The sequence below is a fragment of the Tenrec ecaudatus genome, chromosome 10 (assembly GCF_050624435.1).
Source record: "Tenrec ecaudatus isolate mTenEca1 chromosome 10, mTenEca1.hap1, whole genome shotgun sequence".
NCBI classification, from domain to species: domain Eukaryota; kingdom Metazoa; phylum Chordata; class Mammalia; order Afrosoricida; family Tenrecidae; genus Tenrec; species Tenrec ecaudatus.
The window spans coordinates 57,999,596-58,011,873 of NC_134539.1; the positions used below are offsets into that span (position 1 = coordinate 57,999,596).

Here is a 12,278-nt window from a genome sequence, read left to right on the forward strand (position 1 = left end):
TACCAGGCTAAGTGTTTTCAATCATTTACTTGTCACGCTCATCCTGCGGGATATACCCGGCTTACAGATAAGGAAATGGATGCTTAGAGAGGCTAAATGACCTGCCCAAAGTCGCAGGATATGAACCTAGGTGGGTCAGGCCCCAGTCCCGCACTCTCTCCACTGTGACACCACACCAGGCTTTTGAGCAGCTTCGGAGCACCAGGCTGCAGCTGTTTCCGTAATCCTTACCTCTGGACCCTCTGGCAAGCATCATATTGAGGCCCTGGTTCTGCTTCCTCAGGAACTGAATTTCTGATGTCAGAGAATTATGCAGCTCTGAACCACAGGCAAAAATGCTTGCAGAACCTGTGGAAGCACACATAAATAGTGATTTATGAGCAGACTCCAGATCAGTGTGGATGGAACTTCAAGAAAAAATTTAAAACTTTTAAATAATGAGGAAGCATAAGATGCAATGACAGCTACTTCTGTGAAGCAACGTGCTACCCGACCTAAAGGGATGGAAGAGGAGGCAAGAAGGGTGTCCACCCTCCTCTTAGCTGTCCATGCTAACGAGGAGGAGAGCAGGAGCCTGGGGGGTGGGGGGGAGAAGCAGGGTTAGGAAGGGGCAGTTCAACCACCGCAAATGGCTCCCCTGCGCCCTGCACTCACAGCCATCATCTTTCTCCACTCACCCCTGCACTCTCTCGTGTCCTTCACGGACATCAGGATTTGTATGGTGGATCTCGCTGCTGTTCTTTTTATATTTTTTCAAATTGAGTACTTGGTAAAAGTTTGCTCAGAAAATTAGTTTTCCGCTGGACAATTTTCACACAAGCTGTGTTTAAGGCAGCTCACAGGGCACAGGCCCGAACGGAACTCTCGTCACCCTCCCTCAGCTCTCAAAGCTTCTCTCTCCCTTCGGTTCCCCGTCTCAGGAAGGGGTACCACCATTCTCCGGAATCCAAGCCAGAAACCTGGGCACCATCGGAACCACCGTCCTCTTCCTGATCCCTCAGCCGATCAGGATATCATGACTGTTAACTCTTCCTCCACAACACCTTGCTCACTAGCCCAGCCTTCTCGGGGTCCCCACTTCGGGCCTTATCCCCTTGCTTTAACCGTACCTCGCTATTACACTCGCAGTGGGGTTACCATCCTAACATGCAGTCCATTAAGGTCATTCATTGCTCAGAAGCACCCGATGACCCACAAAGACTATCAATCACATGAAACACAAAGCCCGAACTTCTTAGCTTAGAATCCAAGGATCTCTGTCATTTAGCTCCCAATCTCACGGCATTCCCTACTCTCCTTCCAGTTGGGCTTTAAGCGTCCAATGGTTGAAAACGGGGCATCTCTGTGTCCTAACATGTCATGATATAATCACTGCCATCGTTGCAGGAACTATCCTATGACTCTGATATAGCACTAAGCTTTCAGCATGGATTCCACCTCAACACAAAGAAAACAAAAATCTTCACCACTAGCTAGCTACCTTTGGGGCAACTAGAGGAAAGACTGCAATTGTCAACAATTTTCTTTTGCTTGGCTTCACAGTCAATGCTCATGGAAGCAGCGGCCAAGAGAGCAAATGATGCACTGCAGTGGACAAATCTGCTGCCAAAGACCTCCTTCGTGTTAAGTGCTTCAGAGCACAGCGGTCGCTTTGAGGGCGAAGACGCACCTGACCCACGTAATGAAATGTGCTATCACATCACATGCTTGTGAAAGCTGGCCGACGAAGAGAGAAGGCAGAAGACCAACGGATGCGTTTGGATACTGACCCTATCGAGGACTGTCGGAAGAACAAACCAATCAGTGTTAGAAGAAGCAAGTGCAGCCAGAAATCTCTTAGGAAGCGGAGGCAGTGCTGTTTCATCTAAGCTACTCTGCATTTATTATCGAGGGAAGAGATGCTGTGATTGGTCAAGCACAAGGGAGAGGAAACCCCTAGCTGAAACGGACACAGTGGCTGCAACAATTGTGAGGATGACCCAGGACTGCACAGCGTCTCCTCCCCTTATATACAGGGTCAACTCTACAGCACCTAACAATATCCTTTGAAAGAGCCAATTTCTGGTTTTGTTGATTCTATCGCTTTAAAAAAATTTTTCATCAATAATGATAATTATGATGATGAAGATTTGAGTAGCTTTTGGCTTCTTTTACTCCTTTTTCTCCCGTTTGTTGAAGTTGTTTGTTTAATGATTTTGGCTTCACTTTTTTCTTAATTTAGGCATTTATTGCTATGAATTTTCCTGAGTACTGCTTTTGATATATTATGTTCTCATTGTCATTTGACTAAGAATTTTTAAATTTCACTCTTGATTTTTCTATGACCCAACAGTTTTCTACCAGTGTATTATTTAGTTTCCAAGTATATTTCTTCCTGCTGTTAATTTCTAGCTTTATACTCTTATGGACAGAGAAGATACTTTGTATTATTTCAATCTTTAATTTTCTTCACCCTTCTTTCCTCTGGATGGACGCCAAAAACTGCATCTTATATGGCCACCTGTTAGCTTCTGAAGCCCCTGTTGCTTACTGCTCACCAGAGGAGGATGTAGACCATTGTCCTTGTGCATTATACTATGCCAGCTTACTTAGCTGTGCCCAAAGCCCAGGGACTCATTCCCTCAAGGTGGTTGGTTGTGGCTAACTTATTTTCCTAACTGTGATCCCTGATTGTTCTACATACTCATGGATATATTTAAAAGACATAAATAAACCTACGTAGATTGAAATGTCCTCTGCCAAACCCATATATGGTTGTAGGTTTAGTCCTGTTCACCTACCCACCCCTGTTCAGCTTGCATGAGTGTCTATGTATCCACAATAAGATTACTGTTTCTGGAGGTACAGGGAATCCAGGGTGGATGATACCTTCAGGACCAAGGGTGTGAGGGGCGATGCTGGGAGAGTGTAGGGTGAGTGGGTTGGAAAGGGGGAACTGATTACAAGGATCCACATGTGACCTCCTCCCTGGGAGAGGGACGGCAGAGAAGGGGGGGAAGGGAGACTCCGGATAGGGCAAGATATGACAAAATAACGATGTATAAATTACCAAGGGCACATAAGGGAGGGGATAAAAAAAGAGGACCTGATGCAAAGGGCTTAAGTGGAGAGCAAATGCTTTGAGAATGATTGGGGCAGGGAATGTATGGATGTGCTTTATACAATTGATGTATGTACATGTATGGATTGTGATAAGAGTTGTATGAGTCCCTAATAAAATGTAAAAAAAGAGGAGAAAAAAAAGAAAATGATTAGGGCAAAGAATGTACAGATATGCTTTATACAATTGATGTATGTATATGTATGGACTGTGAAAAAAAAAAGAAAATGTTTTGAAATGATGATGGCAACAAGTGTGCATGTGCTTGACACAATGTATGTATGTATTGTAATAAGAGCTGTATGAGCCCCCAATAAAATGAATTTTTAAAGAAAAAAAGATTACTGTTTCAATTACCATTACTGCAGGATTGACTATATAATAGCACTTAGTTTCCTTGTCTATCCAAGTCTTGTGCACCAGACGGACAAGGAAACTAAGTGCTATTATATATTCAATCCAGCAGTAACGTGACTCAAACATTGATACTGGGCTCATCTCCCCTTGGCACCCACCCAAATGATATCCCGCTTTTATCCAGTTTGTATATTCCCCTTCCTCTCCCCTCCTAACCCTGGTAATCATCAGAGAACGTTTCCTTCGTTTGTTTCCATCCTTTTGCTCCTGTGAACAATGCTGTGGTAGACATAGGTGTGCACATATCAATTCATGCCAGAGTTCTTATTTCTTTAGGAAATACATCTCACAGTGGGGTTGCTGGATCATGTTCCCAGTTCTGTCAGGAAGCACCGTCTCATTTCCACAGTGGTTCTTCCAGTTTACAGGCTCAGAGCCCCGTTACCTCTACCTCCTCACCAGCACTGCTGGCTTTCTGATGTGTTTGAATTTTGCTACTGTTGATAGTGTGAGATGGTATCTTGTTGCTGTTTTGATTTGTCTCTCTCTCTAATGGCTGATTTCTTCCTGTGTGTTGGCTACATGAATGCCTGCTTTGGTGATGTCTCTGTTCATGCCTCCTCATTTTTACATTACATTGTTTGTCTCTCTGACATTGAGGTACATCAGTATTCCTTAAATCTTAGAGATTAATCCCTTGTCTGATATTTCATTTTCCCATCTCTAGGAGAAGTCTTTTGATTTGCACAGTGTATAATTTTTATGAGGTCCCTGGCCAATCCCTGCTGTCTGCGGATTTGGGGGTATGGTTGGTCCACTGTTTGGCAGACTATGCCATAAATTAGGGCTCCCTCAGTTTGTCCCTGTTTTTTTCTTCGATTATCTCATTATTCTTGTAGCTGGGGCCCTAACGCAGAACCAAAACGCATTCCAGGTGAGCACAAGAAGTCCCCTACAGCTAAAGCTACCTGAGCCACTTTTTAAAGGTGCAATTCAACCACAGAACAGTACTTGAGACCCTGTAATGCTGAGCCCATCAAGCCGAGCCAGCAGGGCCCATTGCTGAGGCGAGAAGGCCAGTCCTCACTCTGAACACCACCACAAACCCACATAAATGGCGGCCGGCTGAATGGGGGACTGCCGTCTTCTGACGAGATTCCACCTCTACATCTTTACATGGAACCATGTTTTCCTCAAACCTCCCAAGACGAGCCTTTCACAGCAAGCAGGAGGCAGAGGCACTTTCATGTCTGTGTCTTTTCAGAGATTCTGACAACACGGTGAGAACAGTATGTCTTTCTACCCGTGTAAATACTTTATGAATGCCTTTTTGTAAACCTTCCCGTCAGAGTGAATTACTCTCCAGAGCAATTGTCTGCTCCATTGTAGCTGGTGGCCATTTGAGCCCCCAAATAATGCTATAATTGGATTTGCCAGGGAAAATGTAAAACAGAATGAATCTAATTCAGGCATTACCAAGAGTGAATGTGAAGGGCCCAGGCGTATATTTCTTTTCTGTGTTTGATACAACTAATAACTCAGATTAATCAATTTCCCTCGGGGTGAGAGTGGGAGGGTGCAGGGTAGATAGAGGCAGGGTGAGAAAAGGGAAGGGAGGAGGGAGAGGAAGGGAATCATTCCGTTCACCTTGGCAACGGCGCATGTCTAGTGCTTTGGAAAGATGTCCTTCTAGGCTCGAAAAAAATAACTAAGCTGGGCGTCCAAGGACCCACATGTTGTCACTGGCTAGTGGGGTGGCCCCTTGAGGGAGTTACTTCAGACTTCTAGAACTCATCTCTGCAAATGGGACTCACATTCGCATCCCTGCCCATTGCAGAGTTTACAACACTAAGCTGACGTCATTAAAACACAGAACTGATGATGATCAAAGCTTGTGTTGAGTGATGCACTGAGCTATGGCCTCTTCTTCACTTCCTCACGTTGCGTCACAATCCATGGCCCTATTTCGTTGGATAATTAAGACCTAGAAAGGTCAGTGACCTGCTCAAAGTCACAGAGCTAATACATGGATGAGCTGGGACCCTTTCCCAAACAAAAGCAGGCTTTGCCTATGGCACCAAGTTTCCGCCAAGGTATATTCTTCATGGAATGAAGACACTAAGGAGAGCTGTCCAGGATATACTACTGTTCAGTGAAAATGGTCTGGATCAATGGATACAGGAAATGCTATCTTTTGGGTAAGGAAGAAGGAGAAAAACATAAATTTATAGCTGCACCACGAGCCACTGTAAGGACACACAGGAAAACTACCAAAAGTGAGACGAGAGGGAGGAGAGGGCTGGTCAGTCTAAGGTGGAAAGTGACTTCTTAATGCAGACCATTTTTTATCATTTTCAGTTTTGATTCATGTGAATGTCTTAACCATGAAATTTAAAAAGTTAACGAGTGTGATGGTGAGAAAGGAGGAAGGTAAAAGGAAACAGAGCAAAGTTCTAGGAAGCAAAGCATGGATAGAGGTATAACCATAGGTATGCACTTATGAAAATATGTTAATTCATAAGAATAAAGGTATTGGCATAGGTACTTATATTTACATGGCAATACATTTAGGAAGTGAATGGAATTTGGGACCTCTGCTCAAGTCCTCCCTCAATGCAAGAACACTTTGTTCTAACAATCTAGCATTCTGTGATGCTCACCCTCCCAGCACAATCGCTGAAGACAAAGTGAGTGCACAAACAAATGTGGTGAAGAAATCTGATGGTGTCTGGCTATCAAAAGATAAAGCATCTGGGGTCTTAAGGGCTTGAAGTTAAACAAGCCCACACAGAAGAAGCACACCAGCCTGTACGATCACGAGGTGTCAACAGGATTAGTTAACAGGCATCAGAAAACCCAAAACAAACCAACAAAATAACATATTGTTGAGAATGAGGAGGTTGGAGCAGAGACGCAAAACCCATCTGTAGACAATGGGACATCCCCTCACAGACGGGTCGCAAGGAAAGGATGAGTCAACCACGGTGCATGAAACACGCAACATCACAACACGGTGTGATGAAACACACAACATTCCTCTGGTTCCTTGAGACTTCCTCACTTCCCACTATCATGACCCCAGTCCTGTCTTTTACTGCAGGCTAGGCACGAGCATGTCCACAGGTACAGGTAAGAGCTCAGGACACATGGAATCCAGGACCGATAAACCCCTCAGCAACAGAAATGGAAAGAGCTATACCAGGAGGGCAGGGGGAAGATCAGAGAGGAGGGGGGAAGAAACCGAGGGGGAAGGGAGACAGCAGTCAGTGTAAGATATAAAATTAATAATCATTTATAATTTATCAAGGGGTCAAGAGGATGGGAGGGGGAGGAAGGGTAAAAAGAGGCCTGATACAAAGGGCTCAAATAGAAAGTAAATGTTTAGAAAATAATGATGGCAACATACGTACAAATATGTTTGATACAACTGATGTATGGATTGTTTTATAAGAGCTGTAAGAATCCCCCCCAAACATCTTCTTTTAAAAAAGCTAAGTACAAGGAAAAGAAAGTAAAGTGGATATCCAATAAATAAATTCTTCATGGAAAAGCACATCTCATTCAGCGCTAACTTTATGTAGGAACATGAGCACCCTTTGATTGGCAAGAGATATTAGCTAGGTTTTTATAATCCCCGATTGATGGGGAAAGTACTGCCCTGTTTAATTTTTAAAACACCTATCTGTTTTTCTCTGTAGCATCCAAAGTCAAAGGAGGACTGGCAAGCAAAATGCAGGCAGCCACAGACTGGCAAATTGCTCCATCGACTGAGAAATGAACAGTGTCCACAGCCGCCTCGGTCCCAGGGACTGTGGGGCACTGTGCGCGCGTGAGTTCACTTCCTTCCTTCTCCCCATGATCGGACGTGGTCAGATACTGCCGTTTTACGGCGAGATCACGGTAGGCGCCAAAGTCACCCAGGACATAGCGGCAAACCCAGGATTGACACTGAGGTCTCCCTGGCCACAGGCCCCTCGACCTTCTCAAGACCCAGACGGCTAACGTAGGCAAACACTTCACAAATGAAGGCCTCTCAGGCTCGCACCTTTCTGTGGCCATCCTTACCTTGAGCGAATTCCGACCCTTGTCGTTCCAGCTGTTTCCGCAGTTGCTCATTTGTTTTAATAGAGTCCTCTAAACGTTTTCTCAAAGTTCGAATTTCTTGTATATGTTCCATTAGTAAGTCTATAAGGAGAGAGGGGCATTTTAAAATCTAAGTCTGAGGCCCTCAACAAATGGAATAATTTATAGACCGTGCAGGAAGTTTAAAATTCCAAACAGCACTGCCATGTACTGAGAGAGCCCAGCAACTGGCAATTCTGTCCTAGGAAAGGGGAGGCTGAGCGATTTCCCTCAGCACAAAGTCCCGGTTCCGTAATGATGCTCTGTAGCCCTCCACAAGGAAGATATTTTACATCACACGGAAAAATTATATTCAATGTAATTTTAATGCTAGCTCTAATGTAGCCTTTATTCTTCTAAATATCAAATATTAATTCAAAATCTTCCTTATGGTGAAACTAACAGATCGCTTTCAAGTCGGCTTGAAGTGCCTGAGAGTTGATTAAACCACATTCATGAATCCAGATATTTTCAAGGCTAACTCTTTGAAAAGAATATGGCATGTATTCATCCCTTACTAATCTGAAACTCATAAAAAACCCAAACACAGAACTCTCCAGACTAGTGAGGATGCTCAGTGCCCACAAAAATCCACCCTGCTAGTATGAGTATGCAAGTGTATGGCCCTCAGGACTGTTTTTATCACTGGCCTTGCAGAGGTTCTTTCCCAAACTGTTTCACCAAATAATTCCCCTTCCTAGAATCCGTAAGGAACTCTGGTGGCATAGTAGTTATGCATTTGGCACGACCAGCAGTTCAAAAACACCTGCTGCTCTGCGAGAGAAAGGTGAGGCTTTCTACTCCCATGAAGAGTTACAGTCTCGGAAACCCTCAGAGGCAGTTCTGCCCTGTCCTGTAGGCCCCTGGGAGCAGGAATCAACTTGATGGCAGTCAGTCTGGCTTGGGAAGAAATCTGTAGAAAAAGTCCACCAGACGTGCTGACAACTATTTACCTGAAAGCATGAAAATGTTCTTTGCATTATATGTACCAGGAAAAAACTGAAAATAGCTCAAATTGTTAAATAAAGTATAGCACATCTATTATGAAGCAGCATTACATAGCTATTCAAATTATGTTATGCAGAAGACGTAATGCCAGGGAAAATTTTTCATGTTATTATGTTAAATTTTAAAACAGATATAAAATTGGTTATTCAGAATAATCACAACTCTATTTAAAAATTTGCACAGACAGGAACACCCCCCCCCCCTACACACACAAACAAAGGAAAGAGACCACAAGATTATCAGCAATTGCCTCTGGGTGGTCGAGTTCAGATTTTGAAGAAAACACTACAGTGCATTTTCATTTTCTAAAATGAGTGTGTGTAATTTTGTTCAGCCCCCACCCACCTCTGTCTTGAACAAAGAGGGAAGCATGGCTCTAATCTAGAGGTAGGTTTCTCGAGTCAGTGTTTAACACACAATCACATGAAGTATCCAAAGACAAAACTAATGTCTTTAATTCATCAATTAGTGTACACCCAGTATGTCTTAGTAATGTTTGTTTTAAAACATTATACTAATGTTATGACCTAGTTTTAATTCCTCCAAAATGACTTTCATTTAAAAGTAGTACAATGTTACAGATCTTTTCCTAATTAAATAGTAATTTTGCCATGAATTTGAATGTTTATGAGATGCCTTAATTTCCAAACTTTCCGTTATCTCCTACCAATGCCAGAAATGTGACAAGCCATTTGGTGGAATGTCTGAGGACCTCATCGTTGCAGGGCTCTGAACGGCTCTGTCTGCAACAAACGCGGCGCATCCCGGCTCTGTACCTCCCGTTCCTGCCTCGCTGCCCTGCAAATCTCCTCCCCGAGGCGAGTCCAGTCAGCACGAGTCAGGAGCTTCGCTGTTTGTAACTGCGGCCTTCCTGGCTGGTTTGTCAAGGCAGACACTGCGGGCTTGGGGGCGACCAATGCTCAGTTGCCATCGAGACAAGTCGTGGTCTTTGGCCAGGAGCTAGGATCATCACTTGGGCGTCAGGGAATGATCCCAGTGGAATTGGACCCCGCTTATCAATTATGCAGCCATAACCACGCAGGAGGAAATACTACACTGGTCTTTACACAGTGAGAGAGAACTATCCGTCCCTCTTACGGTCATGCCCTTCTAACAAATACTCACTCTTTAAAACCGCCAATCCTACAGTGAGCTGCCACCCAAAGGTGCAAGCCTCTGCCTAGCAGTTCCAGTGTTGAGAGTCCAGGTTGAAACCTACCCACCCCACCCATCGAATCAGGGAAAGCTTCCTGTGCAGAGCATTCCTGCAGCACACTTATGTCGGGAGATCGCTTACCGTTCCGGAATTCTGGAAAATGCTTAAATGTTCAACAAGAGGGGGACATGAGGGAGACTGCAGTTCAGTCATGCAGTGGACAATTCCAGTGACATTAAAAGGATGGAATGTAACAATATGTCAGCAAGCTTATGATACAATGTTACATGAAAAAAAAATTAAAAAGCTAAATCAGGTCACCCCTCCACTCAGATTACAGCATTGCCTGAAGGAGAACACAGAGACTAAAAGGCTGAACGGAAACCCACCACAAGCCCGCCAGGGGAATGCGAGGATAGTTCCAGAATCCCATTTGAGTAGAGCACTGGCCCAGTTTCACAACGTGCCTGGGCACTCCACGAAAAGGGCACGGTGAGCCCAAACTCATGGGTCTCTACAGGACAAAAAATACGAGATGCCTGGCAAAGCTCTGATTAGAAGCAAACACAAGCTGGAGGGGCAGTGGGAGAGGCAGGCCAGAGGAAGAGGGGGCTGCCAAGTGCACAGCAGAGAGCAGTGAAAGACCTCCACCAGCCAAGCCCACTGTTTGTCGGCATGTGGATTCTGACTCCGAGTGGCCCCGCAGGGCAGAGCAGAACTGTCCCGCGGGGTTCCCGAGGCCATACGCTTTATGAAGGCAGATCACCACATTCTCTGCCAAGTGGATGGTCGGTTCAAACCCCCATCTTACCCTTACAGTTAAGTGCTGTAACCACTGTGCTAGCAGGGCTTCTTTCCAAAAATCAATCATCTGTAACACTCCAAATTAAATTATTTGGGGGGCCCCATCGAGCCCTCATTCCTTTGAGGACCTCGAGCCAAAGACCTAGTGAAAGTGGTCTATGGGGGAATTCTTAGAAAGGGCCTAAGTTCCACGCGACTGGCACAGTGGAGGACAGAGATGGCACTAGGGACAGAGAAGTAACCCATGGTCTGTCCTAAATTAAAGTGAAGCTAGAGTTGCAAGTAATGAAGGTGGGAGGGTGGATGGGGAGGAGAGCAAGCACTCAAAACTCACAGATGTCACATCAGCACATAGCTGGAAATCAGGAGAAAAGCTGGTTCCGGAGACTGGCCACTGGAGACCTCAGAAAAAATCCAGGGTGCAGCAAAACTCTGCATTCATACACCAGGCCTACCGTGATCCTCTGGGCCCCACCTGTCCGAGTCAGACCAACGGCTTTACTCATATTTCTTGTACATACTGGGACCCCATGTAAATTTTTTATAAAGGGAGGGGGAGTTTTATTGCTAATTTTAAAAAGAAATTTTGAAGATCAATGATCTCAGGATCAGACATCAATAGAGGCCCTCTGAGTCTTGCTGTGGGGCAAATGCTGTGCTTTTGCTCTTACAGGTTTGATTGTTCCACAGTTGACGTCCCTCCCTGCTGTTACTTTACCAGCCTGCTTGAAAGTGGGAGTGTGGGGAACAGAACGGGGAAGGGAGGGTAGGCGGACAAACTCTCAATCCTCCCACCTAAGGAGTCTGGGAGGCCAAGGCTCCTGTGATTCCCCGTGATGTCCTCCCATGAGAATGCCAAACCTAAGGTGTGCAAACTCATGGTCACTGACTTGGAGGTCAGCTCCTTAAAGACTATCTGCTTAAGGACAGCTGCCACTAAAGGAAATCAGACCCTCCTGCCTGTCCCGCCCTAAGGAGGGCCCACTCCCTTCGGATAAGGACCATGGACTGTTCCCCTGAAGGAGAGCTCAAAGACACCGAAGGTCAAGCCAACTCAGGAATGACCAAGGTTAGGTGCCACCGTGACTCTAGAGCCCACCCATCTTGTTACATCTGTGGCTCCCTGTCGCATGTGTGCCCCGAGCGCCTCCCCTTCCTACTGCGTGTATATCCCTAACTACCCCACTCCTGTTACCTATGTGCTTACCGTGGCCTGCACGCCCCATAGCATATGAACTCGTGAGATTACATTCCTCACTCTGCTCCGACCTGGCTCCTGAAGTCATGACTGAGGTGAGCCCTTGCATGCTTTATCTTTCTGATGTCTCTTTAGTTTGCCCCTCAATTATACAGCCGCCCCCTGGACCCATTCGGTGTGGGGAGATGGGTCCCCCACATGGGAGTCAGATACTCTTCGACAAGAGTCTTCAGAGTGGCCCTGCCTTAGATGAACTGGGAAATGAACCAATAAGAAGGGCGTCAACCAGCCTCGGAAACGCCACTGAACTTCAGTGCTTCCCAGTCTGCCACCGTTAGAGGAGCAAGTCGGCTACTGAAAGTCGCCGTTTAAAATATAGAATGCCTTTTCCTGAATTACCTCCGCTTTTTACAACCACAGCCAGTGACCAGCTTTGACCAGCTCTCTTCAAGGAAGAAACATCCAAATGTCACCACATATTGGCTATAAAGGCAAGAGTGAATTCTTGTTTCAAAACTATTTGTGAGGGTTAA

At 45.3% G+C, this 12,278-nt stretch overlaps 1 protein-coding gene across 2 annotated transcripts in view; it reads right to left on the reverse strand.

The window, feature by feature from the left end:
- CDK5RAP2 (CDK5 regulatory subunit associated protein 2) overlaps nucleotides 1-12,278 on the reverse strand; it is a 206,328-nt gene that overhangs the window by 23,978 nt on the left and 170,072 nt on the right. For both annotated transcript variants that reach the window (XM_075560408.1, XM_075560407.1), the window contains 2 exons: nucleotides 7,523-7,642; nucleotides 232-348 (listed from right to left, as the gene is read on the reverse strand). In XM_075560408.1, the coding sequence (XP_075416523.1) occupies nucleotides 232-348; nucleotides 7,523-7,642 (237 nt within the window). The remainder of the gene's footprint in view (nucleotides 1-231; nucleotides 349-7,522; nucleotides 7,643-12,278) is intronic.